This window comes from Acomys russatus, chromosome 12 (assembly GCF_903995435.1).
Source record: "Acomys russatus chromosome 12, mAcoRus1.1, whole genome shotgun sequence".
Lineage (NCBI taxonomy): Eukaryota > Metazoa > Chordata > Mammalia > Rodentia > Muridae > Acomys > Acomys russatus.
This window is the reverse complement of record NC_067148.1, coordinates 2,731,396-2,758,698: the sequence shown is the minus strand read 5'-3', so window position 1 is coordinate 2,758,698 and position 27,303 is coordinate 2,731,396. Positions and strand designations below refer to the sequence as shown.

At 41.8% G+C, this 27,303-nt stretch overlaps 1 protein-coding gene across 3 annotated transcripts in view; it reads left to right on the top strand.

The window, feature by feature from the left end:
• The window catches only part of Hibch (3-hydroxyisobutyryl-CoA hydrolase), a 66,717-nt gene that overhangs the window by 10,037 nt on the left and 29,377 nt on the right, over positions 1 to 27,303 (top strand). For all 3 annotated transcript variants that reach the window (XM_051153784.1, XM_051153783.1, XM_051153785.1), the window contains exons 3-6: positions 479 to 616; positions 2,215 to 2,299; positions 7,803 to 7,883; positions 10,460 to 10,512. In XM_051153784.1, coding sequence (XP_051009741.1) covers positions 479 to 616; positions 2,215 to 2,299; positions 7,803 to 7,883; positions 10,460 to 10,512 — 357 coding nt within the window. The remainder of the gene's footprint in view (positions 1 to 478; positions 617 to 2,214; positions 2,300 to 7,802; positions 7,884 to 10,459; positions 10,513 to 27,303) is intronic.

Sequence of the window (27,303 nt, the reverse complement as noted above, 5' to 3'; positions counted from 1 at the left end):
TCGTGTCAGCCTTTGTTGCATCCAAATTTAGCATCTCAGCATTTTCAGATACTCGTTGTTTATGGCTAGTAATTCTCACCTCTCTTTTTCTTATGTGTCTCAAAACCCAGCTCAGATGCTACTTTTTCCCCATATATAGCTACTATATATTAAGATGATTTGTCCTCCCCATTTTCTATACACCTAATATAGAATTTGAAATGTAGTAACACACTACAAGACTCAAGAGTATTTCATAGTCTAGGGAGCTGAAGGAAGAGGCTGTATTTTAGATTAGTTGATTCAGCCACTTAGAAATAAAATAATAAAAATTGAGGAGGCGTGCATGGCTTGTTTGGGGCTCCATCTGTATAATCCCCTTTGTTAGGCGTTCCTAGATAGCCATTCCTCTAATCATTGCTTGAAAGATGCGCACTTGGTGTGTGTTCTGCAGTGCACTTATGGTGAAACTTAATTATGTTACTCTTTGTTCTCCCAGAGAATGTCCACGCACACAGAGGCTTCAGAAGTGCTGCTGGAGAGGAGAGGCTGTGCAGGGGTCATAACGCTGAACAGACCCAAGGCCCTTAACGCACTTTCTCTGAACATGATCCGGCAGATCTATCCACAGCTGAAGGTCCGTGATAGTCCGAAAGCTCCGTGTTTATCCGTCGGAAGTACACTGTCGGAGAGCGTACCTGCAACTTGATCATAGGATTATGTGATTTCTTCCTGTGGAGCCTTTCCCACTCACGGTCATAGGAGACACTTCGCAAAGCTTTCTACTTCACAAAGCTCTTTTTTCATGTTTCTTCCGGGTGTTCTGCCACTCTTCATTTCACTGACCAGTTTAAACAGTGATGCTGACTGCTCTTAGAGAGAAATAAGGAAAGACATGGCTGCTCCTAGGTATGGTGCAGGAGAAGGTTTGTTGTAGATAAATGGGAGAGCGTTGCCAGAAGAATCTGGGAGAGTTCAGAGTGAAACTGACCCTGAGCCAGGTCACGTGAGCAGAGGGCAGTGGGGAGAAGGGAGAGCCAGGAGACCAGCAGAGTAAAGGGGAGACAGAAAAGGGCGGAGTAACCAAAATGGCTAGATTATATAGGAAGGGACAGTGGGGGAAGGGCAAGCCTGCCCGGGCAGAAGTTGTTTAGGGTAGGCAGTGGGGTATGCCAGCCTTGGATGCTGGGAGAACCTGGTGGCTGAGTCCTCTTTGATATGTTGAATGGGGACCTTAGCCATTTGTCCTGGGCTTGAGACCTAACATGTACCAGTCTAACCTGCTTCTACATGGCAGCCTTTTGGTTTGAGACAACTTTGTTCTTCAGTTTTTGAGACAAGTCTAGCTAGGCAGCCCAGCTGGCCTCACACTTATAATCTTCCTGCTGTTCTTCCTCCTTACTGGGACTGGAGGTGTGCACCTCCATGCCCTGTGAGATAGCTGTTTGGATTTGCTTGGCCAGCTTCACCTCTCTCGGCTGCTTGACGGCCTTTTCCCCCTCCTCTGCCAGTGCCTGCCAATCAAATATTCTACCGAGCCTCACCGCAGCCTCTCTTCCTTTGTGTTTTGTAGCTATCCTTACAGCCTTAGATAGGCTTTTAAAGTGAAATGCGTGGGACAGTAGAGTAGGGTTCTAAGTCAGGCATGTATTCAAAACTTGGCTTTCTGTGTGTTAACTCTGAGGTCTGGCCATGTTGATTTCCCATCTTGCTTCAGCTGTGAGGAAATGAGAATGGCAATCTCTCACAGTCTCACTATGAAGCAAGCACTCTGCCACCGATGTGTACCCCACACCCGCATTATGCTGGTGTTACAGCCTGCTCTCCCGAAACCCTCACCACCCACATACCTTAAAAACTTGGAAAACTTGCCTATATAATATATATATATATATATATTTCTTTTTTCTTTTTTTCTGCTATAACTGAGCCCTATCTTGCCCCAGGGAAAAGGTTATTGGTGCAGCACATGCCAGAGCTCTTTGGGTGGATCTGCTTCCTAGATCCATGTGGCACAGTGTCATTAGGCACGTATTTACCTTAATCATAAAGCTTTGACAGAGATTTCAAGTAAGACATGGACTTACTTAGAAAATGAAACGAAATGGATGGGACTCATTCCTCTGATGTGTTTGTGAAGGGCACATATATGCACACATGGATATAGATGTATTTAAAATGAGTTTGTATTTCCTGTGCTCTTGAAAGCTGTCATCTTCTTTTCTGTTTGGGTAGAAATGGGAACAAGACCCTGACACATTCCTGATCATCATAAAGGGAGCCGGAGGAAAGGCCTTCTGTGCTGGAGGGGACATCAGAGGTAAAATGCCTGCTGCAAACCATCCCCTCGCTAGAACTATTATGTATTAGAAAGTGCTTGAGATAACTTTTATTTGATTTGCTTTTTAGAATTGTTTGGTGTATGTTAATAATTCTTTAAAAGTTAAAAAAACTATAGAGCATTTGTTACCTTTCGAGTGGGGATTTTATTTTACTACATGTGTACAGTGCTGAGAAGTTGAGAAATATTTTGTTTTCCTCTTGTGCTTGCTCCCAACATCAGCACCATCTCTGCCATGTGAAGGAAACCTGCCATGTGCTCACTTCCATCATTTCCCCACCTCTCACACAACCCAGAGCAAGCCCTGCAGTGAGCAGTTAGGGTTACATCTACTGTGTAATACTGTTGCATGTTTAAACGTACATAAATGGACACCTTCCTTTTACTGTTGCTCAGTTCAGCAACTGTGCATTTAACTATTAAAGTTCCTCATGATGAGAGTTAGGAACTTGTTGCTGTCACTGTTGGTTGTCCCTGCTGAAAAGCATTTTTACAGTTTGTGTTGCTTCTTATGGAATTGGTTGGGCTCAGGGATTTCCCCCTGTATTCTGGTTTTACACATTTGTTTTATTAGTAAAAGACAACTTTTGGGTTGATTTATTCACCGAATTTGCAAGTTTACACAAACCATTGCATTATGAATAGGAAGGGGAAAAAAAAATCTAGACCCAGGACCAAGTTCACTCAGTTTAAAGGAGCTGAAATTTAAAATGTCTGGTAATGGACACCTTAATTGCTTTAAGTGATGCATTAACTGAATTGTAGTTTTGCTCACAACGTGAATTTCTGTGTATTTATCTGTATCTTTGCATGCTCATGTGCCTATATGTGTTTGCATGCATGCCTAGGTGTTTATGATTGTGTATTTGAGTGCTGGAAGTGCATATGTCTGTGATGTCATATATGTGTGCATGCATATGTGTATGTTCTTGTATGTCATGATTGTGTGTATGTATATGTGTGTGTGTGTGAAACTTTCTGTATGTACTTGTGCCTGCATGTGGTGTGTGTGTGTGTGTGTGTGTGTGTGTGTGCACATGAAAATTCACACTGGAGATCAAGCCCAGGGTATCAAGCATGCCTGTGCTCTATCTTTTAGTGTGCCATGTATATTGTAAAAATATTCTTCATTACTCCCTGGAACTGACTTTTCTTTAGAGTGGGGCCACAATCTTGTCAGTCTCAACCTGGGAAAGCCTAATGCACTAACGGAATACAAGAGATGGAAGAAACTAACTAAAAGGCAGAGAAGCACTATCCAAAACAACAAAATCAGAAATTAAAAGGGAGACATAACAAAAAACACTGAAGAAATCCAAAGAATCATTAGTTCTTACTTCAAAAGCCTATATGCCACAAAATTTGAAAATCTAATGAAATGGACAATTTTCTTGATAGTTTCCACCTGCCAAAGTTGAATCAAGATCAAGTAAACAAATTAAATAGTCCTATTTCTCATTTGGAAATAGAAACAGTCATCAAAAGTCTCCCAACCAAAAAATCCCAGGGCCAGATCGTTTCTGTACAGAATTCTTCCAGACCTTCAAAGAAGACCTAATTATGATACTCTTCAAACTACTCCACAAAATAGAAATGGAAGGAACATCACCAAACTCATTCAATGAGGCCACAATCACCTTGATACCTAAACCTCACAAAAACCCAACAAAGAAAGAGAATTTGAGACCAATTTCTCTTAAGAACATTGACACAAAAATGCTCAATAAAATACAAACAGAATCCAAAGATACATTAAAAATCCCATTCACCATGATCAAGTAGGCTTCATCCTAATCATGTAGGCATAGTTCACCGTACAGAAATCCATCAATGTAATCCATCACATAAACAAACTGAAAGAAAAAAAAAAACCACACGATCATCTCCTTAGTTGCAGACAAAGCATTTTGGAGAGATCAGGGATACAAGGCACATACGTAAACACAATAAAGCAAGCCAATAGCCAATATCAAATTAAATGGAGAGAAATGCAAAGAAATTCCACTAAAATCAGGAGCTAGACAAGGCTGCCCATTTTCTACATATTTCTTCAATGTAGGAGATTAAGAGCATCCACATAGAAAAGGAGGAAGTCAAAGCATCACTACTCGCAGATGATATGATATGATAGTGTACATAAGTGACCCCAAATTCCACCAAGGAACTCCTACCGCTGATAAACACCTTCAGCAAAATGGCTAGATGCAAGATTAATTTAAAAAAAAAAATCAGTAGCCCTCCTTTGTATAAATAACATGTGTTGAGAAAGAAATTAGGGAAACTACACACTTCACAATAGCCACAAATAATATAAAATTTCTTACTGGAACTCTAACCAAGCAAGACCTCAAAAACCTGTATGAGAAAAACCTAAAGTCTCTAAAGAAGGAAACTGAAGAAGATATCAGAAGATGGAAAGATCTCCCATGCTCATGGATCGGGAGGATCAACAGAGTAACAGTGGCCATCTTTACCATCTTACCAAAAGCAATCTACAGATTCAATGCAATCCCTATTGAAATACCTGCACAATTCTTTACAGGCCTTGAAGATCAATTCTCAACTATATATATATATAACCCCAGAATAGCTAAAACAATCCTGTACAATAAAAGATCTTCTGGAGGATCTCCGTCTTGTATCTATCTCAAGCTGTACTATAAAACAGCAGTAATAAAAATGGCATGGTACTGGCATAGAAATAGGCTGCTTGATCAGTGGAATCAAATTGAAGACCCAGAAATAAACCCACACACCTATGGACATGTGATTTCTGACAAGCCAGAACCATACAATGGAAAAAAAGATAGCTTCTTCAATAAAAGGTGCTGGTCTAACTGGATGTCTACATGTAGAAAAATGCAAATAGACCCTTATTTATCATCCTGCACAAAACTAATGTCCAAGTGGATTAAAGACTTCAACATAAAACCAGACACACTAAATCTGTTAGAAGAAAATGTGGCGATAAGCCTCGAACTCATTGGCACAGGAAACAACTTCCTGAACCAACAGCTCCAGCTCTAAGATCAACAATTAATAAATGGGACCTAATGAAACTGAAAAGCTTCTGTAAAGCAAAGGACACTGTCAACAGAACAAAGCGACAGCCCACAGACTGGGAAAGATCTTCACCAACCCTACATCTAACAAAGAACTAATATCCAAAATATATAAAGAACTCAGGAAATTAATCACCAACAAACCAAATAACCCAATTAAAAAATTGGGTACAGAGCTAAACAGAGAATTCTCATCAGAGGACTATCAATGTCCTTAGTCATCAGGAAAATGCAAATCAAAACGACTCTGAGAGTCTATCTTACACTTGTCAAAATAGCTAAGATCAAAAACTCAAGTGGCAGCACATACTGAAGAGGATGTGGAGAAAGAGGAGCACTCCTCTATTGCTGGTGGGAACACAAACTCATAGAACCACATTGGAAATCAATCTTGTGCTTTCTCAGAAAATTGGGAATAGATGTACCTCAAGACCCAGCTATACCACTCCTGGGTATATACCCAAAAGATGCTCCACCATGCTACAAGGACATTTGCTCAACTATGTTTATAGCAGCCTTATTTGTAATAACCAGAATCTGGAAATAACCTAGATGTCCCTCAACTGAAGAATAGATAAAGAAATTGTGGTACATTTACACAATGGGATCTTCAGGTATTAGAAACAAGGATATCTTGTAGGCAAATGGATGGAACCCGAAAGATTATCCTGAGTGAGGTAACCCAGCTCCAGAAAGACACCTATGTTATATACGCACTTATAAGTGGATATTAGCCCAACATAGATGTCCTCTGAGAGCCTCCATCCACAGGGGATTGGGACAGATGCTGGGACTTGCTGCTGGATACTGGGGGAGAGTAGTGTGGAAGAGTGGGGGCATGGAAGGACCTAGAAGGTTCAGAAGCTCCACAAGAAGACCATCAAGACTGGCGGATCTGGATCCAGGGGGTCTGCACAAACTGATGCTCCAACTAAGGACAATGCATGCAGTGAACCTAGTTCCCCTGTGCAGATCTAGCCAATGGACAGCTCATTCTCCATGGTTTTGGGGAGAATGGAGATTGCCTCTGACACGAACTCCGGTGCCCCAGTTTGATCACTTCCCCTTGGTGGGGACGTCTAGTGGCGCTCAGATGAAGGGAAAGTAGACTACCTGGATGAGACCTAATAGGCTGTTGTCATATGGTTGGGGAGGAGGTCCCCTTCTGTCAGAGTGTCTAGGGGAGGGGACTAGGGGGAAAGAGGGAAGGAGGGTGGAAATGTGCAGATACAAGCAAGAGGATAACAATTGGGATGTAATCTGAATAAGTTATAATAAATTAAATTTTTAAAAAATTAAAGGCAAATATAATTTATCAAAACCAACTTATTATATGTACATTTTAATTCATTTAGATGGGAAATATTTGGGGGAAAATTATGTTTGTACCAACAACCTTTGTGTCTTCTCATTATGCCTTTGACACCACGTGGCAGCAATTTACATTAGGTGTTACAAGTCACCTAGAGGAGACTCACGGTGCTTAGGGTGCCAACTCTTCCAAGAAACTGGATGCCTGTGGATTTTGGTGTCTGGGTATAAGTCTGGGTCAGTTAATATGTTACAGTGGCCCACAGAATTTGGGGTGACACATGTACTGTCTTCTTTTAGATGACACAGAGACAGGACAGGTATGGAGAGATGGCTGTGGAAATTTCAGGCCCTTTTTGGCTGTGTGGAAGTTCTTCATGTTGATCTATTGAATGTTCTCAAATTTCAGAGCTCAGCAGGAAGCACACACACACACCAGTGACATTGTTCACGGCGTATTTTTCTCAGTAAATGATCTGTAACTGTTCTGCAGCCTTTGGGTTTTTCTGTAGACTTCAGTATATAAGTAGAAGTCACACATGGAGGAATATGCAGAAATATGATGGGTGGATGGGTCTGAGCTAATCAAGCGGGAAAACCCAGCAAGGCCTGTGTATCCAAACCTTTGTTGCTTCCTCTGCCCACTTCTTCCTCTGAGGTCTGGAACAGGACTCTTCAAATGGCAGTTTGTGATTCAGGTCAAGTGGTGTGAGGAAGACAGAGACTGTGACCTGTTTTGGATAGAGAAGTTTGGTATCTGTAACCTTTGTTGAACAAGGAACTTGGGTGAAAATCTCTCTCTCTCTCTCTCTCTCTCTCTTTCTCTCTCTCGTGTGTGTGTGTGTGTGTGTGTGTGTGTGTGTGTGTGTGTGTGTGTGTGTTAATTCACAATAAGTTTTGCTTTGACGTTTTCACATTGGGTCTTTGATAAAGGGTAACGTGTAACCTGCATGGGTGACCACAAACATAGCCATCTGAAAGTTCCCTCCATTCAGCACTGAGTAATTACAGGCTTGTTTTTAACATCTTTGACTCTATTGACTAGAAGCCATCTTTATGATTTGCAATTGCGCTTTCCTTCAGTTTCTTCTCTTTCTTTCCTTCCTTAGCACTCTCTGAAGCCAAAAAAGCAAGACAGGATTTGACTCAAGTTTTATTCAGAGAAGAGTATGTCCTGAACAATGCCATTGGTATGTGTGCGGTCTGCTCTGGGCTTCGAACATGGAGTCAGCAGATGAGATAGCGCTGTATGTGTTACAGTGAAACCGATAGGCACACCTTATGGAACCGCTCATTATTGCTTGTTGGTCACACTGATAAAATTGGTCCGCTTGTTATACAATAGTTTTAATATTTCTAAACTATTTCTCTAAAGTCAGTGTGAAAGTATGGATTCTGATCATTTAGTTAGCTTTCTCAGAAGACTAGAAAAGTTGGTTCCCAGGTTTCTAAATAAAATAAAGTACCATTTTGTGTTTCTCTGGACACTGTGGAGTAGAAATTTTGTTAGAGTCAGAGTTTAGGTTTCTGTGGAAGTGAAGTAGCATTTACTTTAGTTAGACATGTTCTGAAAAGTTCATTTAATACAACATTTGTATCCATAAGTCTAGGCAGAGTAACAATATTCTCATTTTTCATTATGTTATGAGAACAATACACATTAAAGTTACAGTTCAGTCCCACCTGTGGTTTTCCTTAGTGGGGTTGCTTTCTTTTACCAGAAGCTTCTGCCATCATTAATATAGAGTGTGTTCTTCTAGACCATACTTTAAATTGATTTTAACAGCACAGGGCTTGTTGTGCACTAACGGGGAGAAGTGATAGGAGTCTTTCCACAAGGAATCTTTGTGAAGTTATAATTTATAGTTTAATGTCATAAATGTTCAATGGTTTTTAGAAGACTAGCAGCACTGTTATTAAAATCAATTTATAGAACAGTATACAAACCTTCCTTGACTTATGAAGGGAGTTGGTCCAAATAAGCCCTAGCTAAGCTGAAAACACTGCAGGCCATTCAGTGCATCCAACTTGCAAGAGCCACGGTTCCAGTCACAGTTCAGTGTTGAGGCTGTTGACCCTCGTACTTCTGTGCTGTCCAGTATTGTTAGTCTAGCTAACACTGTCTCTTCTGTGTTTATACATAGGAGGGAATTTCTACTTTTTACTGATAGAGATGGTTGCACCCTTGTATATTGTACTCTAGTCATTAAAGCTTATTTAGAAATAAATATGGAATGGATTTGTTATACAATTTCACTTTGTTTCCAAAATTTCCTGAAAATAGAAGACTTTTCTTGTCCACACCTTTTGTCTAAACTACCCTTGGACTTTTCTCTTTTAACTTAAGAATTGTTTTGCCTAGTTATACAAACATTTTCTATAAAGGAATATGTAACCCAGAGGCATCAGGTTCAATCCCTAGGCTTGAGATGGCAGGCAGCAGGCAGGCAGGCAGCAGGCAAGCAGCAGGAAGGCAGCAGGCAGCAGACAGCAGACAGACAGCAGACAGCAGGCAGCAGGCAGCAGGCAGGCAATAGGCAGGCAGGCAGGCAGATAGCAGGCAGGCAGGCAGGCAGCAGCAGACAGCAGGCAGGCAGGCAGACAGACAGCAGCAGGCAGCAGGCAGGCAGGCAGCAGGCAGGCAGGCAGGCAGCAAGCAGGCAGCAGCAGGCAGGCATGCAGCAGATAGGCAGCAGGCAGTCAGGCAGGTGGCAGGCAGGCAGCAGCAGGCAGGCAGGCAGGCAGCAGACAGGCAGCAGCAGGCAGGCAGTCAGGCAGGCGGCAGGCAGGCAGAGGCAGGCAGGCAGCAGACAGGCAGGCAGCAGGCAGCAGCAGGCAGGCAGGCAGGCAGCAGCAGGCAGCAGGCAGACATAAGGAAGGAGAGAGCATATACAGGAATGAATGACTGAGAAAACAGGTGAGTATAGCCAGTCAGCACCTGTGGAAAGACAGTGACTTGGTCCACACTAACCTGAGGAGAACTGACCTCTTTAGTAGTCTCCCTTCCATGAGTCTTTGTGGAATTATAATTTATTAGTGTAATGTGACTACTTTGGTAATTTCTAGATGGTCAGAATACAGGTTTATCTTGGCCTTCATTGAGGGTAGTGTTGACAGTAAGGTGTGACAAAAGCCCTGTCATTTATGTTTTTATTATGCTCTGTACAGTCTCTGAGAAGAAAACCTAAAAAGGGAAATAGAACTAGGTAATTAATGGAATTTTCAAACATGGAGAGATATTTGAGGACATACATTATTTTATGTATCATATATATGAAACAACCTCTCTGCCATGTGCCTCTGCCATATATAACTCATATGCTTATCACTCAGTGCCTGCTAAATTGCCTCTTCACTTAACAATAAAGGGTGAGACTAGGATTCGGGTTGTGTGACCCCTGCTACGTGTCTGTTCTGCCACAGTGTGCTTCCCTGCGTGTATCCAGATGATGTCCTTATATAGAAAGCAAATGCGCTTTTTAAAGCACAGCTGGGTATGTGGCTTATAAGGTAGATGTTGATTAATTTTCTTAGTTGCCAAATAATACAAAACTTTCATTTGTTTCTGAATCAAGACTGAGTTGTTAAGTAATATTTTTAGTGATCATGTAAGAGTTGATATTTTAAAATCCTATACACTACAAACGCAGCAATAATCCTTTTGATATTTCTTTACACATTTCCTAGGGAAACTAGAGAACACACAATGTGAATTTTGGAAAGTGGATATGTTTTAGATGTTCTAACTAAAGCTCTCTTCTTTTAGCTTGTTGTCAGAAACCATATGTTGCCCTTATTGATGGAATCACAATGGGTGGGGTAAGTGGACCGTCTGTTATTTTCATTGTATGAATGAGTTGTATTAAAATCAGGTAATGATTATTTCATACAATACAGCTCATTGGACCATATGTTCATTTCAGTTTTGGATGTTGAAAGATTTGGGATATAAAAATGTGTTGGAGCACTTTAGACTCTAAACCAAAAGAATATTTTATGGTCTTAATTATACCATAATCTGTTTTAACCTTTATAGTTAGCAAACTTTCTTTTTCTTTTTAATACTTACTTATTTATTTGATGTATGTGAGTGTTTTATTTGCATGTGCACCTGCATGCCAGAAGAGGGCATCATATCACATTATAGATGGTTGTGAGCCGTGATATGGTTGCTGGGAATTGAACTCAGGACCTGTGGAAGAGCAGCCAGTGCTCTTAACCACTGAGCCATCTCTCCAGCCCAGTAAACTTTCTTAAGCAACAGAAACCGTATTTTAAAAAACTTAGTCATATTTGTGTATGTCTCTCTCTGTGTGTCTGTGTGTATCTGTGTGGTGTACAGGGATAGAATATGAAAATATATGGACATGCATGTGCCATGGTGCGTGAGTGAAGGTCAGAGGTCAGCCTTCTTTGGCAGTCTTCAGCTGTGCTTGCCAGCCTCTGCCTTTCACTGTAGGGTTTCAGTGATGGCGTGGTCAGGGTTTATCTCCAGGTGTTCCTTTGCTGCCAGGTAACCCATGTGGAGTTGTTTCTGAGGGCTTGAGCTCTCTTGATTCTCTCTGCGTCTGTGCTTGTGACAGTACAGCATGAGCATGTCACCAATTGGTTTGACACTTTACCTTTTCGACCTTTTTATCCAGGATAGCCTTCATAATTTTGCAGAGGTTTTCAAACTTTGACCTTTTCCTGTTTTTTTTTTTTCTCCCTCCATCTTATGGAAGTTTCCGTCCTTCTTTGGTCACTGACACTCAGGTCGTACCCTTTGATTCCTCCAGCTGTTGCATACAATATACTTTCAATCGTATAGACCACTTCTAAGCTCGCTTTCAGAGACGTTCCACAAAGGCCAAGTTAGTTGCTTGGTCCTTGCTCTCAGTCGTGAAGAAATGGAAGTGCTTCTGGTTTTCCTCCATTGTGGTGCAGTAGGCCCTGAGGTAAGCCCTCACGTCCCAGGAAACGTGTAGTGTCACAGCACCTCTAAAAGCTTCCTCTGATTTTCAGAGTCCTCATGAATTCCAAACTTTATATATATATTTTGAGTCCTGCTCATACAACTTCTTGTAGTTCTGCTTATCTTCTGCAAGTTCAGTGAATACTTCTAAGCATTTCTTGCCAGTTCTTTCTGATAACTTTCATTTTTTTTCTTTTATACAACGTCTCACAGGATATATTTAGAGGGAAAAGCATCAGAATTCAGCACCCCTCTAATAACTTCAATTTGTCAAGAATTGTAGCAGTCCACAGGGTGGCGCCATAGATCGTGATCTCTTCCCCTCAGACACAGACAGACACACAGACTCACTCTCTCTCTCTCTCTCTCTCTCTCTCTCTCTCTCTCTCTCTCTCTCTCTCTCTCTCTCTCTCTCTCATGCACACATGCACTTTGCTGTAGGAAGTATTTTTTTTTTCCCCAACGTGGAAAATGACAGTTTCACTCTGTGGTTATCCAATGCAAAGAAGAACATAGCTTTTGTAGAGGAAATGGCCAAATTCCATTACATTTCAGATTTCTGAACTTTTATCAATTCATACTTTAGTATGCAATAAAATAAAAATAAATATTACTAAAAAGTTCTTCATACAGGTGACCAAATCATGTAAAAGTATTGCTTTTATTGTATTTATGAAAAGAAACATTTATGAATAGATGCCTGAAAGAAAAAGTGCATACTTTTACTGAGAAACAACATTTAAAAGTCTCTGTTTTGCCCTTTCACCTTCTGACATCTCATTTTTCTCAAGTAGTATGTAACAGAAAGGCAACCTGCCTAAGAGTTAAAATTCAAAAAATATGAAAAGAGGGAAATCCTTAAGTCTGAATTCCATGTATGTGGTACCAGTCCTAATTCTCCTTTCAACTGAATGGAATTTCTCAATAGGAACATTGGCTCCTTCAAGGCAGCTTGAGTCACCAGCAAAGTCTGGCGCTGTTTTTATATTTCTCAAGGTGTCTCTTAAGATTAAGAAGGGTTTGTGGTTGTAGGAGACCAGATGCATTTGCTCATGAGGGCCATTGGACCAGCAAATTGTCGTTAGAGACAGCAGAAACCTGAGCAATCTTTTTTCAGCAAAGTAGTGTGTTTACTGTATACAAGGAAGATGAGAATGACTCAGTCACCAGAAATTGTGACCAAGGAGAAGGTGACAACTTTAGCCTGTAAAGCAGACTTCACTGTTGTTAACGTGTTCTGGTCAGATGCCCGTGTCTGGCTTCCACCACATCGTTAGTCAGAGGCTACATGAGCCACATCTTGAAGATATCTGACTGCTCCCATGCGACCACATTTTTCTCATCTGCCTTTTGTTACAGAGATGCCAGTTTAGAACTTAAAAGGGTTACTCTATGATCAAATATGGAAGATTAAGTTTATGTCAGGAAGGCTTTGTTACTGTGTTTTAGGGCAAAAGTATAGGCTCTATTGTGTGTGTGAAAGGTTAGAGAGCTTTAGTCATGTTATACATCAGGAGGTCAAAGGTGACCCAGAACTGTCTTCCGGGGCCTGACAGGAGCTTTGTCACTGTCCAGGAGAGGGCATCAGAGGCAGAGGTTGGAGGTTGTGGGCTTGTGGTAGCTGACAGAGCAGGTATCTTGGTTGATCTGGTTGATCATGGACTCAGTTCTAGTTGTTTAGGGGATTCTGGCTAAGTTACTATGGCTGTTATTTCTCGAGGGTCACTCTGGCTCCCTCAAGATTATTGCTCTTTATTCTTATGTGCAGCCTCAGTTTCTAGCATGGTGTAACTGCTGCCACTTGCAGGCCACCCCACGTTGGGATATCTGCCCCGCCAGGCCCAGGGCTGCATTGCTCATAGTTCTAGTCCCTTGTCTCAGTCTGTCCTGTCCTTGGAACCCAAACAACTGGAAGAGAGTAGCCCAGGAGGAAGAAGCTAAAGAAGTAGAATTGAGCTGAGGTGGGTAGAGCTGCTTTCGATAGGCCGGTGCCTGAGTTTTCCTTTGGTGTGCCCTGATTAACTAAGCAGTCGAGACTGCAACACTGAGCATAAACAGTGCCTCAGTGGCCTCAGGACACAGACCACCCACAGGGACTCATGACTGCTCAGTTAAGTATACCTGAGTTGGTTGCAGCTAGTGGCTGATGTCATGTGAGACATGGTCCTGCTATGTGAAAAGAATGAATATTCCTAAAATTACATTAACGTGTTACAAAGGTTAGCTGTAATAGCAGCCTTTTTTCAGTTTTAAAAGGTATTCTGTTTTTGGTGCTGTTACTGACAATTGAGAAGATGACATGTTAAGAACCCCTTTCTTACTAAAAAAGAACTGACGTTTTCTTAACGCCACTTAGTAGAAACTGGAGGCTTAATGGAACCTGGGGGGTGGGGCAGGAAGAAATAATTTGATTAGGTAAATTGAAGATTTTTTTTTTGAGAAACTTTTGAATTCTGCCTCCTTTGCTATACTTCTTCCCACTCTCTGAATTTTTAAATGTCTCCAGTTATTTTTAAATAACTTTTAAACTTTAGAAAAAGAATCAAGGCCCCCTTAAGACTGAAATCTTAGTCTTGTATGTACCAGCTCACTTTGATGCCTCTGCCATGTGATGGCCCAGCAAGAAGGACCAGATGTGGCTTTTCAGTCTTGGACCTCCCACTCTGGAAGAAGGAGGTCTTTTTCTTTATACATTATAACTTTTTCTATATATGGGCATATATCTTCATATTTATATGTATGTACCTGGAATAGTAACAGCGGGAGCAGGAAAACTCTTGGATTTCTTAGAATATGTGAAAAGGGTGAGAGAGGGTATACTGCAGGAAAGCTCAGTGGACCTACACAAAATGTACACTATACTTTTTTGCATTCATTTTTATTCATGCTCACACTCACTGTTAGATCTTTTAGCTAAATGTGGATGAATAACTTCTTTTTCCTCACTTGGGGGAATCTATCCAAGACTTCCTTCTGTCTTAAATTTAGACTTGGGCTTAGTTACAGAATTTCTCCTAGGAGGTTTTAGGGTCATTAGCTCTCTCTCCCCACCTTTCCCCTATGCTTCTGTGGAGCTTAAACCTAAAGCCTCATACATGCTGTTGAAATAGTCTCCTGAGCTGCACTCCCAGCCTTCACTAAGCTCAAGTGAGTTAATTGTCAGGATGTAATGCGTATTTTTTCACATATAGCTTACTTTAGGTGTCAACTCATGCTTGCATGTGTTATTGGAGCCCTTTGTCCATTCCAAAGTTAGGGCAAGCTTCTATTTCCTTCCCAAGAATTTGGCTTTTCTGCCTTCCCCTCCCCCACTACAGTTTTAGGCAAGGGAAATAGGACTTTGACTTTCTAGAACTATGAGCATTTCTGGAAGTTGTCAGACACTTGGAGGTTCTCAGATCGATGAGTTATTTCCCCACCTTGGCTATCTCCTGTCTTTGCACTGGTTAGATTTTTGGTTCAATCTGTTTGTAATTGTGAAAGCACCCTAAATTCAAGGCCAAGTGACAGGCACCTGTCTGTTTAGGCTATTCTTTCCTTGTATATTTGCACCCTACCATGTTGGGTTGATGGCTTGAGATCTAGAGAGTTCTCTGTTTTTGAATCATAGAACTTTCACAGAGCAAACTGGGGAGGCAGTTGCTTCTGCCTACAAAATAAAATCCTTCTAAGGGTATGTGATCATGTGAAGTTTGAACCTAACTAGAGCCTCAGCATGACCTTAGCAGTAGTCAAGATTTCTCTCAACCATTTCCCAAGCAGCAAAATATGTTAAATGTCTGTCAGTGCTAGAAACTGATAAGATACCGAGGATAAAACAGTGAACAAGGCAGACATGTTTTCTCTCCTTACAGAGTTTCTGTTTTTTTTTTTAAAGAGGCAAGTGCACAGTGGTCTGATAATGCATGAGAGTACCACCCCATCAGTGCGTGCACGTGTGGACATCTAGTGATGGGATGAAGTAGGGACGCCTGTGGAGGCAAGAGTCAGAGATGGAGAGATTTCTTGAAACGAGTCAGTTAGGAGAGAAGAATGCAATGTTTGTGCAACTGCATCGGGTTTTGCTGCAGTATTGAAGGACAGTGTGTGAGTGAGAAGAAAATAACATGAAAACGGCACACTGCAGGAGCGTTCAGTGGTGGGGTGTAAATTCTGAAGCCGAAGAGGTGAGAAGCCAGCTCACCCTCTTGCATAAAGACTGAATAATTTATCCTGGTGTCAATCTGGAGAGCCACCAAGTGCTCAGCAGGGGCTTGGCTAGGGCATGTGTTCGTTTTAGAGAGAGAACTCTCTTGTGAAAAGAACAGATTGGAGGGGGGCAGGGGAAGGAAGCTCTATTAGGGATTCGGGTGAAATGATATGAGGGAGGGTACAGATAGTTAATGGAGAGCAGGCATTGGGGTAGATTTAGAGTAGTTTAGGGGGAGATGTGGTGAGACTTGACATAAGGTGTATGTGGGAGATAAAGGGGAGAAGTGGCAAGGATGGCATCCAGGTTTCTAGTCATGGTGGGATGATGGCACTTCACTCAGAAGAGTGGTGGGGAGGGGAACGGGGAGATGACTTGAATTAGGAGCTTGGTTGAGGCATGCCTGTGGACTGTCCAGTGGGGTGTTCGTAGCCTGAACCTAAGTGTCTTATTGAATGTGCAGGTCTGAAATTTGGGTTGCTGCATAGCGAGCAGGTAGTGTAACTGTAAAGCCCAGGCATAGTGTGCGCTCCTGCCTTTGAATGGGGAAACAGGGCTAGGTTCGTACGCAGGGCTGTTGTTGCTGTCCTTGCCACATAAGGGCCAAATAGAGTGGGATTGCCAGCTAACAGGAAACCTTAGGTCATTTGTACTATGGACAGGAATTGCTTTCTCTATTTTTTAAGAAACTTTAAAACAAATGTCTTTTCCAGGGACATTTTCTCTTGCTGACCAATCCCCAGTCCTCACAGCTGGGGTGTTTTGTGGTGGCCTTGCTGGCTCATAGCCAGACCCCCCCGTGCTGTCTTGGCACCTTGTGCTATGCTCCCATCAAGATGAAAGCAGTGCCCTTTCTGCATTATTCTGCACATTAATCAGCTGCTGTGACCTTCTTTGTTGGTGTAGAGCAGCCTGTGTCACAGGGTCATTTATAGTTTTCATCAGCACTAACCTTTCAAAGTTTCTTGTGTTCTGAGCAGACTGCTCCAGTCATTTTTCCTTTATACGCCTTTAATAGAGTGTGAGGGTTTTTTGTTTTGGCCTATTTTAGGAATTCACTGTATTACAGTTGAGATGCCTTATATTGAAAGAATGTCAATAGAAAAGATTATGTATAGAAATATACAGGAGTATGGTGTGTGTGTGTGTGATGTAGACAGAGGTAAGTCCAGCATGGAATCCTTAAGCACACAGTGTTATTAACCAGGGGCAGAACAAGAAACCTACAGGAGACACTGGGGAAAGAGAGTGGGTGACTGGAAGACTGAAGCAAGCCAGGGAGTGGACGTGTCTTGAAACCTTCTCATTGCCTTCTGTGATCTCTACGCTGCCACAAGGAATGTTTCTCAAGTTCATCCTATGCACTTTGTTCCCAGACCTCAAATCTTGTTCTCTAAGGCAGTCCTGACTTCTTTGATTAGACAATGGTGGTGAGTGGTTACATACTTGGCACCAGTATCTTGCTAGCTGTTTCTAGGCCTTTCAGTAAAATATGAATTTGCTTGGTTTAAAGAGAAATCAAATAGGGCATCAACTCAATATTTCCCATCAAAATTGCAGTTTTATGCTTATTTAATATTTGAAATCTTTTTTATGTTGGAGGTATTTTGAGAAATGACTTGATCAGGCCACTGCTGCCAGGGAATCAGGTGGACTAACTGCAGATCTTCACCTCTCCCCCATCCCTCCAAGCCCAGCAGTCATACAGTCCCATCCCCAGCTATACAGCCGGCTACCCTGTACTCCCTGCCCCTGCTTCTTCTCTAGTGGATCCCACAGATCCCGGCTACTTCTTCCTGCTCATTGTTTTCTCCCAGCCCTCAGCTTCTGTAACCCACAGGCCTCTAGCCAGGGAAGCAAGGAAGCTCACTGCAGATCTTCACCTCTCTCTCCATCCCTTCAATCCAGTCTCCCAGTCTCATCCCCTGCTCTATCTCAGACCTGCTGTGGCCTCTCTTCACTCTTTGCTCTTATTCTTAGAGGACAAACTAAGCAGAACCTGGTGGAATACCCTGCTTTCCTCCCTCCACAGTCCTTCCCAATTTCTAAGCCTTAGGTCCCAATACCCAGAAACACATTTTACCTGGAATCCCCAGTGCCCGCACTATCAGGACCTCAGAAAAATTTTCCTACAGGCAACACTCTCCTAAGAATCAGAAATGAAGGAATAAAACACCCACCCAACAAAGATAAAACTATATATCTGCACCTAGAATTAAAATCTTTCCAAACACAGATGCTACTCTGCTAGCATAAAATCACAATTAGTAACAACCAGGACTATATGTCTCCATGAGAGTCCAGCAATCCGACCACAGCAGGCCTTGAGTGTTTGATTATAGTTGAAACACAAATAAAAGATCTTAAAACAGCCCTTATGTATATGATAGAGGTCTTTAAAAGAGTAAGTCCTTTAAAGAAATCTATACAAACACAAACAGTGGAAAAAAAATAAAGTCATTCATGACCTGAAAGTGGAAATAGACTCAATAAAGAAAAACCAAACTATGGGAAATCTGGAAATGAAAAATGTGTGATGTGGAAAAGGAGCCTCAGAGGTAAATCTCAGCAACAGAATACAAGAGATGGGTAAGAGAATCCCAGACACTGAAGACATTGATACTTCCATCAAGAAATGGTAATCTAAAACTCTCCTACCCCCAAACATCCAGGAAATCTGAGACAATATGAAAAGACCAAATATAAGAATAATTGGAATAGAGGAAGGAGAAGAAACATAGATAAAAGGCACAGAAAATATTTTCAGCAAGGATATATCCCTAACCTAAAGAATGAGATTCCTCTCAACGTACAAGAAGCATACAGAACAACAAATAGACTGGACCAGTAAAGAAAGTTTCCTCGGCACATAATCAAACACAGAACAATGTTTATTAAAAGCTGCAATTAAAAAAAAAAAAAACAAGTAACATATAAAGGAAGTCACCTGACTTCTCAGTGAAGACCCTAAGAGCCAGAAGAGCCTGGATGGATGCACTGCTACTCTCACAGACCAAAAATTCTACCCCAGACCACCATACCCTGCAAAACTTTCAATCAGCATAGATGGAAAAAATAAGACATTTTGTGATAAACCAAATTTAAGCAATATGTATCTGCAAATGAAGGCATGCAGAAGGTTCTGGAATGTAAACCCCAACATACAAATGTTGCTTACATACAAGAAAACACAGAATAAATAATCCCAGACCCAACAAAGTCAAAAGAATAGAAGAAGCATGTACACACACCCACATACATCTTTGTCAGATGTAGGGTTGGTGAAGATTTTTTCCCAGTCTATAGGCTGTCGCTTTGTTCTCTTGACAGTGTCTCCTGCCTTACAGAAGCTTCTCAGCCTCATGAGGTCCCATTTATTAATTGTTGACATTAAGGCCTGGGCCGTTGGTGTTCTGTTCAGGACGTTGTCTCCTGTGCCAATATGTTCCAGGCTCTTTCCCACTTTTTCCTCTAAGTGGCTTAGTGTCTCTGGTTTTATGTTGAGGTCTTTAATCCACTTGGATTTGAGTTTTGTGCAAGGTGACAAATATGGGTCCAGTTTCATTTTTTTACACATAGACCTCCAGTTAGACCAGCACCATTTGTTGAAGATGCTATCCTTTTTCCATTGAATGGATTTGGCTTCTTTGTCAAAAATCAAGTGACCATATGTGTGTGGATTCATATCTGGGTCTTCGATTCGATTCCACTGATCAACCAGCCTGTTGCTGTGCCAGTACCATGCTGTTTTAATTACTATTGCTTTATAGTACAGTTTGAGATCAGGTATGGAGATTCCTCCGGAGCACCTTTTATTGTACAAGATTGTTTAGCTATTCTGGGTTTTTTGTTTTTCCGTATGAAGTTCAGAATTGAACTTTCAATGTCTTTAAAAAATTGTGTAGGTATTTTGATAGGGATTGCATTGAATCTGTAGATTGCTTTTGGTAGGATGGCCATTTTTACTATGTTAATTCTCCCGATCCATGAGCAAGGAAGATCATGCCATCTTCTCAGGTCATCTTCAATCTCTTTCTTCATAGTTTTGAAATTTTTTCATACAAGTCCTTCACTTGCTTAGTTAGGGTAACTTCTAGATATTTTATATTGCTTGTGGCTAATGTGAAGGGTGTGGTTTTCCTAATTTCTTCCTCTGCAAGCTTGTCATTTGTGTATAGAAAGGCTACAGACTTTTTTGAGTTAATTTTGTATCCAGCCAATTTGCTGAAGGTGTTTATCAGCTTTAGGAGTTCTCTGGTGGAATTTTGAGGGTCACTTATGTACACTATCATATCATTTGCAAATAGGGATAATTTGACTTCCTTCTTTCCCATGTGAATACCCTTGATCTCCTTTTGTTGTTGTCTTATTGCTCTGGCTAGAACTTCGAGTACTATATTGAAGAGATATGGAGAGAGTGGGCAGCCTTGCCTTGTTCCCGATTTTAGAGGAATTTCCTTGAGTATCTCACCATTTACTTTGATTTTGGCTATTGGCTTGCTGTATATAGCCTTTATTATGTTGAGGAAAGTGCCTTGTATCCCCGATCTCTCTAAAACTTTAAACATGAATGGGTGTTGAATTTTATCAAATGCTTTCTCTGCATCCAAGGAGATGATCATGTGGTTTTTTATTTTCAGTTTGTTTATATGGTGGATTACATTGATGGATTTCCATGTATTAAACCATCCCTGCATGCCTGGAATGAAGCCTACTTGGTCATGATGAATAATATCTTTGATGTGTTCCTGTATTCGTTTTGCAAGTATTTTATTTAGTATTTTTATATCTATGTTCATAAGAGAAATTGGTCTGAAATTCTCTTTCTTTGTTGAGTCTTTGTGAGGTTTAGGTATCAATGAGACTATGGCCTCATAGAATGAATTTGGTAATTTTCCATCCATTTCTATCTTTTGGAGTAGCTTGAAGAGTATCGGTATTAGCTCGCCCTTGAAAGTCTGGTAGAATTCTGCACTGAAACCATCTGGCCCTGGGCTTTTTTTGGTTGGGAGACCATCGATGATTACTTCTATTTCTGTAGGGGAAATGGGACTATTTAGCTTGTTTATCTGTTCTTCATTCAACTTTGGCAAGTGAAATTGATCAAGAAAATCGTCCATTTCCCTTAGATTTTCAAATTTTGTGGCGTATATGCCCTCAAAGTAGGATCTTATGATTCTTTGAATTTCTTCAGTGTCTGTTGTTATGTCTCCCTTTTCATTTCTGATTTTGTTGATTTCAATACTGTCTCTCTGCCTTTTAGTTAGTTTGGCTAATGGTCTGTCTATCTTGTTGATTTTCTCAAAGAACCAGCTTTTGGTTTTGTTGATTCTTTGGACTGTTTTCTTAGTTTCTAATTTGTTAATTTCAGCCCTGAGTTTGATTATTTCCAGGCGTCTACTCCTCTTGGGTGTTTCTGCTTCTTTTTTTTCTAGGGCTTCCAGTTGTGTTGTTAAGATGCTTATGTGCGATGTTTCCAATTTCTTTTTAAAGGCACTTAGTGCTATGAATTTTCCTCTTAGCACTGCTTTCAATGTATCCCACAAATTTGGGTGTGTTGTTTCTTCATTTTCATTGAATTTCAGAAACTCCTTGATTTCTTTCTTTATTTCTTCCCTGACCCAGGTGTCATTTAGCAGAGAGTTGTTTAGTTTCCACGTGCGTGTAGGCTTTTTGTTATTTCTGTTGTTGTTGAATTGCAGCCTAAGAGCATGGTGATCTGATAGGATACAAGGTATTATTTCAATCCTCTTGTATCTGTTGAGGCTTGCTTTGTGACCTACGATGTGATCAATTTTGGAGAAGGTTCCATGGGGTGCAGAGAAGAAGGTGTATTCTTTCTTGTTTGGGTGAAAGGTTCTGTAGATATCTGTTAGATCCATTTGACCCATGGCATTGGTTAATGATGTTATTTCTCGGCTTAGTTTCTGTTTCAATGACTTATCCTTCAGTGAGAGTGGGGTGTTGAAGTCTCCCACTATTATTGTGTGGGGATCAATGTGTGGTTTAAGCTTTTTTAGGAGATCTTTTACATATGTGGGTGCCCTTGTATTGGGAGCATAGATGTTCAGAATTGTGATGTCATCTTGGTTGACTTTACCTTTGATGAGTATGAAGTGTCCTTCCTCATCCCTTTTGATTAATTTTGGTTGAAAGTCTATTTTGTTCGATACTAAAATGGCTACACCTGCTTGCTTCTTGTGACCATTTGCTTGGAATATTTTTTTCCAACCTTTTACCCTGAGGTAATGCCTTTCATTATGGGTAAGATGTGTTTCTTGGATGCAGAAGAATGTTGGATCTTGTTTATGTACCCACTCAGTTAGTCTGTGTCTTTTTATTGGAGAATTGAGGCCATTGATGTTGAGAGATATTAATGACCAGTGACTGTTAAGAGTCTTAATTTTGATGTTGTTTCCAGTCGAGTGTTTGTGTAGTTGTGTTTTTGTCATGGGATAGTTATCTATTTCCTGGGTAGTTTTGGTTGTAGCTTGACCCTTTGGGATGGAGTTTTCCTTCTAGTACCTTCTGTAAAGCTGGATTTGTGGATAGGTACTGTTTGAATTTGTTTTTGTCATGGAATATTTTGTTTTCTCCATCAATGGTTATTGATAATTTTACTGGGTAAAGTAGTCTGGCCTGGCATCTGTGGTCTCTTAGGGTTTGCAGGATCTCTGTCCAGGCCCTTCTGGCTTTTATGGTCTCTGCTGAGAAGTCGGGTGTAATTCTGATAGGTTTACCATTAAATGTTATTTGGCCCTTTCCCTTGCAGCTTTTAATATTTTTTCTTTGTTCTGCATGTTTTGTGTTTTGATTATTTTGTGGCGGGCAGTTTTTCTTTTCTGGTCAATTCTATTTGGTGTTCTGTAGGCCTCTTGTATGTATATAGGCATTTCTTTCTTTAGATTGGGGAAATTTTCTTCTATGATTTTATTGAGAATAGTTTCTGGGCCTGGAGTCTGATGTCTTCTCTTTCTTCAATGCCTATTATCCTCAAATTTCTTCTTTTCATGGTGTCCTTAATTTCTTGGATGTTTTGTGTCAGGAGTTTTCCAGATTTGGCATTTTCTTTAATGGTTGATTCAATATCTGTGATTGTATCTTCTAGACCTGAGATTCGTTCTTCCATCTCTTGGATTCTGTTAGAAAAGCTCACCTCTGTGTTGCTCGCCTTCTTCTCTGAGGTCTCCCGTTCTCGTTTTTCTTCTGTCTGTGTGTTTATCATTGAATCCATTTTCATTTTCAGATCTTGAACTGATTATTTGATTTCTTTCATCTGATTTTTTGTATATTCCTGAGTTTCTTCCATTGCCATAGGTCTTCAGAGCTTGAACCGTTTTATTTATTTCTTTCATCTGGTTGTTTGCATTTTCCTGCAATTTTTCCAGTTCCACTCTATGTGCTTCTTTTATGTCTATCACCTGTTTGTCTGCGTCTTCCTGCATTTGATTACGAATTTTATTTGTTTCCTCCAATATCATCCTCATTACTAAGGATTTGAGGTCTTTTTCTTGTATTTCTGTTGTATTTGAGTTCTCTGAGTTGTTTTCTTTGGGATAGCGGGAAACTGGAGACGCCATGTTGTTTTGGGGTTTTTTTGCGTATGCTTTTTCGTTGTCCTTTAGACATCTTGCCGTCTTTGTTTTTGTTGGGTAGCTTCCAGAGTTGGATGGAGGGTGTCTGACGATAGATTCACTTATTTTCTCACGATTTCCCTAGGCTGGGAGCTCAAAGCTTCACTGGTGTGGATGTTAGGAGGTTAGCCCTGTTGTTCTGGTCTCTCACAGCCAGTGATCTTCAGCCCCCCTGTGCTGTGGAACCTGCAGTTGTTCTGGGTCTCTGAATGAGCGTTGGCTCAGGCCAAGGTATCCACAGCCTTCTGTGTTCCCTGCCAAGTCCAGCCAGGAACACTGGGCCTGAACCACGAGCTGAACTCAGCTAGATTCTCAGGGCCTGAACCGTCTGCCGAGCTCAGCTAGGGATTCTGGGCCCAAAATGCGCACAGGGTCCAGCCAGAATTTTTGGGCTGGGACTACGCACCAAGCTCCGCTAGGGCCTTTTGGCCCAAAGTGCGTGCTGTGGTCAGTTATTGACTCAGGGCCCGAACTGACCACCAATCTCAGCCAGGAACTCTGGATTCAAACTGCACACTGTGTCCAACCAGAGTCTTAGATCTGGTGGAACCGAGAGCTCTGTCCAGCCTGCGCCACAGCAGGAGAACTGCGGCTGCTCTGAGTTAGCGCCAGTGGTGGAACCAAGTGCTCCGCCCAGACTGTGTCACCGTAGGGGAGCTGCCTCTGAGCTGAGGTGGTGCCTAGGATGGAACTGAGCACGCCACCAAGCCTGCGCCACAGCAGGAGAACTGCGGCTGCTCTGAGTTAGCGCCAATGGTGGAACCAAGTGCTCTGCCCAGACTGTGTCACTGAAGGGGAGCTGCTGCTGAGCTGAGGTGGTGCCTAGGGTGGAACTGAGTGCTTGGCCAAGCCTGCGCCACAGCAGGAGAACTGCGGCTGCTCTGAGTTAGCGCCTGTGGTTCAATCAAGTGCTCCGCCTAGACTGTGTCACCGCAGGGGAGGTGCCGCTGAGCTGTGTGCTCAACTAAGCCTGCGCCACAGCAGGGGAGCTGTGGTCGAAGCTGAGTTAGTGCCTCGGGCAGAATTGCTTGCTGGGCTGGGCCAGTACCCAGGACTCTGGGGCCGAACTGTCCGCCGAGTCCAGTCTGGATCCGAAGGCTTCAACGGGACCCAAATCCTGCCCGAGTCCCCTCTTCCGCAGCAACTCCCACCAGCCACCACACCAGTCGCCTCCACCGGAAGGCTATGAGCTGCAAACCTCAGCCACCACTGCTGGTGCCGCTGGTGCTGCTGCCTCTGCTGCTGCCGCTCCGATCAGAGAAAATCCACGCTCCTCCCGTGTGCAGGGGCATGCAGGTCCTCCGCACCCTGGTCCCTCCGAACCGTGGAGCACTCCCGCTGCCGTGATGTTCGGACCTCGGTGTTCCTGGCTCAGAAATCTGTGCAATTCCCTGAATTGTTCACTGGAGCCTCTAAACGCGGTCCACACTGCTCGCCGCCATCTTGAAACCCCCCCTTAAGCAACTTTTCACCAAGACACAAAGGACTATACCTTTTTTTCTTAGCACGTTATGAAACTTTCTTCAAAATTCACCACATACTTGGACACAAAGCAAGTCTCAGATACAAGAAAATTGAAATAATATCCTGAACAGTATTTGACCACCATGATTACATCTGGATATCAACAAGAGAAAACTTCTAAACAATGAAACTGAACAACTTTCTACTGAATAAAAAATGGGTGAAGACAGAAATTAAAAAATAAAGACTTTCTGGAATTGAAAGAGAATGAGTACATAACGTACCCAAACTTATGGCTGTTCTAAGAGACAAGTTCTTAGCACTAAGTGTCTACATTAAAAAATGTTGAACTTTTTAGCCACCAAGGAAATGCAAATGAAAACTACTTTGAGATTCCATTTTACATCTGTCAGATGGCTAAGATCAAAACACAAGTGACAGCTCATGAAGGTGAGGATGTGGAACAAGAGGAACACCCCTCCATTGATGGTAGGAGTGCAAAGTTGTACAGGCACTATGAAATCAGTGAGATGTTTCCTCAGGAAGATGGGAGGTGATCTACCTCAAGATCTGGGTATACCATTCCTAGGCATATACCCAAAGGATATTTCATCCTACCAGAGAGTCACTTGCTCAACCATGGTCATTGCTGAATTATTCAAAATAGCTAGAAATTGGAATCAACCTGGATTTCCCTCAACAGAAGAATGCATAAAGAGCATGTGGTACATTTATACAATAGAGTATCATTCAGCCATTAAAAAAATGACACCACGAAATTTGCAGGCAAATGAATGGAACTAGGAAAAAACAAACAAAAAACATCCTGAGTGAGGTCTCCCAGACACAGAAAGATAGATATGGTATGTCTTCATCCACTTATATGAGGATATTATCTGTGAAGTTAATATAACCAAAGCTATAATCTAAAAAGGATAGGTATAAAGGAAGGGGCTAGTAGGGATGGATAGATCTCATTAGGAAAAGGAAGTAAAATAAATAGTTATGAATGGATGTGGGGGTGTGAGTGAGAGGATCAAGTGGGAATGGGGAAGGGAGAGAGGGAGTTGTGGTAGGAAATACAAGTGAAACTAAAGGGCATTTGAGGGGTAGAATGGAAACCTAATACAATAGAAATTTCCCAAAATACATACATATATGAAGGCAATCTAAAAGAAATCACCAAATTATGGGGTGAGAATCCTAACTGACCATATCTTGTCACCAAATGGAACCTTCCAGTACTGGGATTGTGTTACATCTATTTGAGGTGTTGACCAAAGGGTCCCTAACAATCCAGGCTGTTGCTAAGACTATAGACTACGCTCCACAAATTGACAGCAAGGCCCCATTGCTTAAGGCAGCACCTACATAACTAATTGAAGATTAGGATGTTGAGCAGTGCCTACATAGAGCCTTCACTCATATCTTCCAACATCTTTGGTACAGGAATGAACTCTGCATGTTCTCACAGGAGAGGTAAATATCAAACGGGCCAGAAGTCCTAATCTACAATAATGTCCTGCCTACAAGATATGCTAGAGCAATGGTGGCACAAAGCTTGTGCGAGTAATTAATCAATAACAGATTTTTATTAAGGTTCACTCTATGAGATGAAACCCATATCCATCACTGCTCGAGTGACCACGAACCTGAAACTAGATAGCTCAGGGACTTAGAATACAACCAAGTACTTCTGCTCTAATGTAGAGATCAAGTTACTCCTAATGGTACTCCGGTGTGCTTGCATGTCAATGCCTTGTTCAGCTATCATCAGAGAAGCTTTTTCCTGCAGCAGATGGAAACAACACAGTGCAGAAAGTAAGAGACCTGAGAACACTCAGCTTCAATGGGATGTCTCCATTTGGTGTTGGGTAACCAGACTGGTGTGCTCTTCCCTGGGAAGACTGTTTCTCCTACTCTTCATTATTAGTTGCCTGTAGTTACTTGTGTATGGTTGAGGTTTCTTCCTCATCCACGTTGGCGTGTCCATTGATGTTGTTAGTTCACATTTCAGCAGTCATGTTGGTGAGACTTCATAGGTGTAGCTTCTGATGTTCCTAAGAGACCTGATCTCACAGCAACCTCCCTGGTCCTCTGCCCCTACCTACTTTTTGTCCTTCCATCTTCCACAGACTGATTCCTTCCAAGTACTTTCTTTGTTCTCTGAAATGTACTGGCTGTGGCCTTCTCGGATGATGTACTCTATCCCTGATTTCAGTCGTTACCCAGCTGCGATGTGATCTTCAACTCAAATTTCAGATGGCTTTTAAACTTACTTGTCTGTCATCACCACACAGCTGTGTTTTAGTTTAAATATCTCAGTAAGAACTTTGTCTAAGCCCTCACACCCTCTGCTCCCCAGGGCA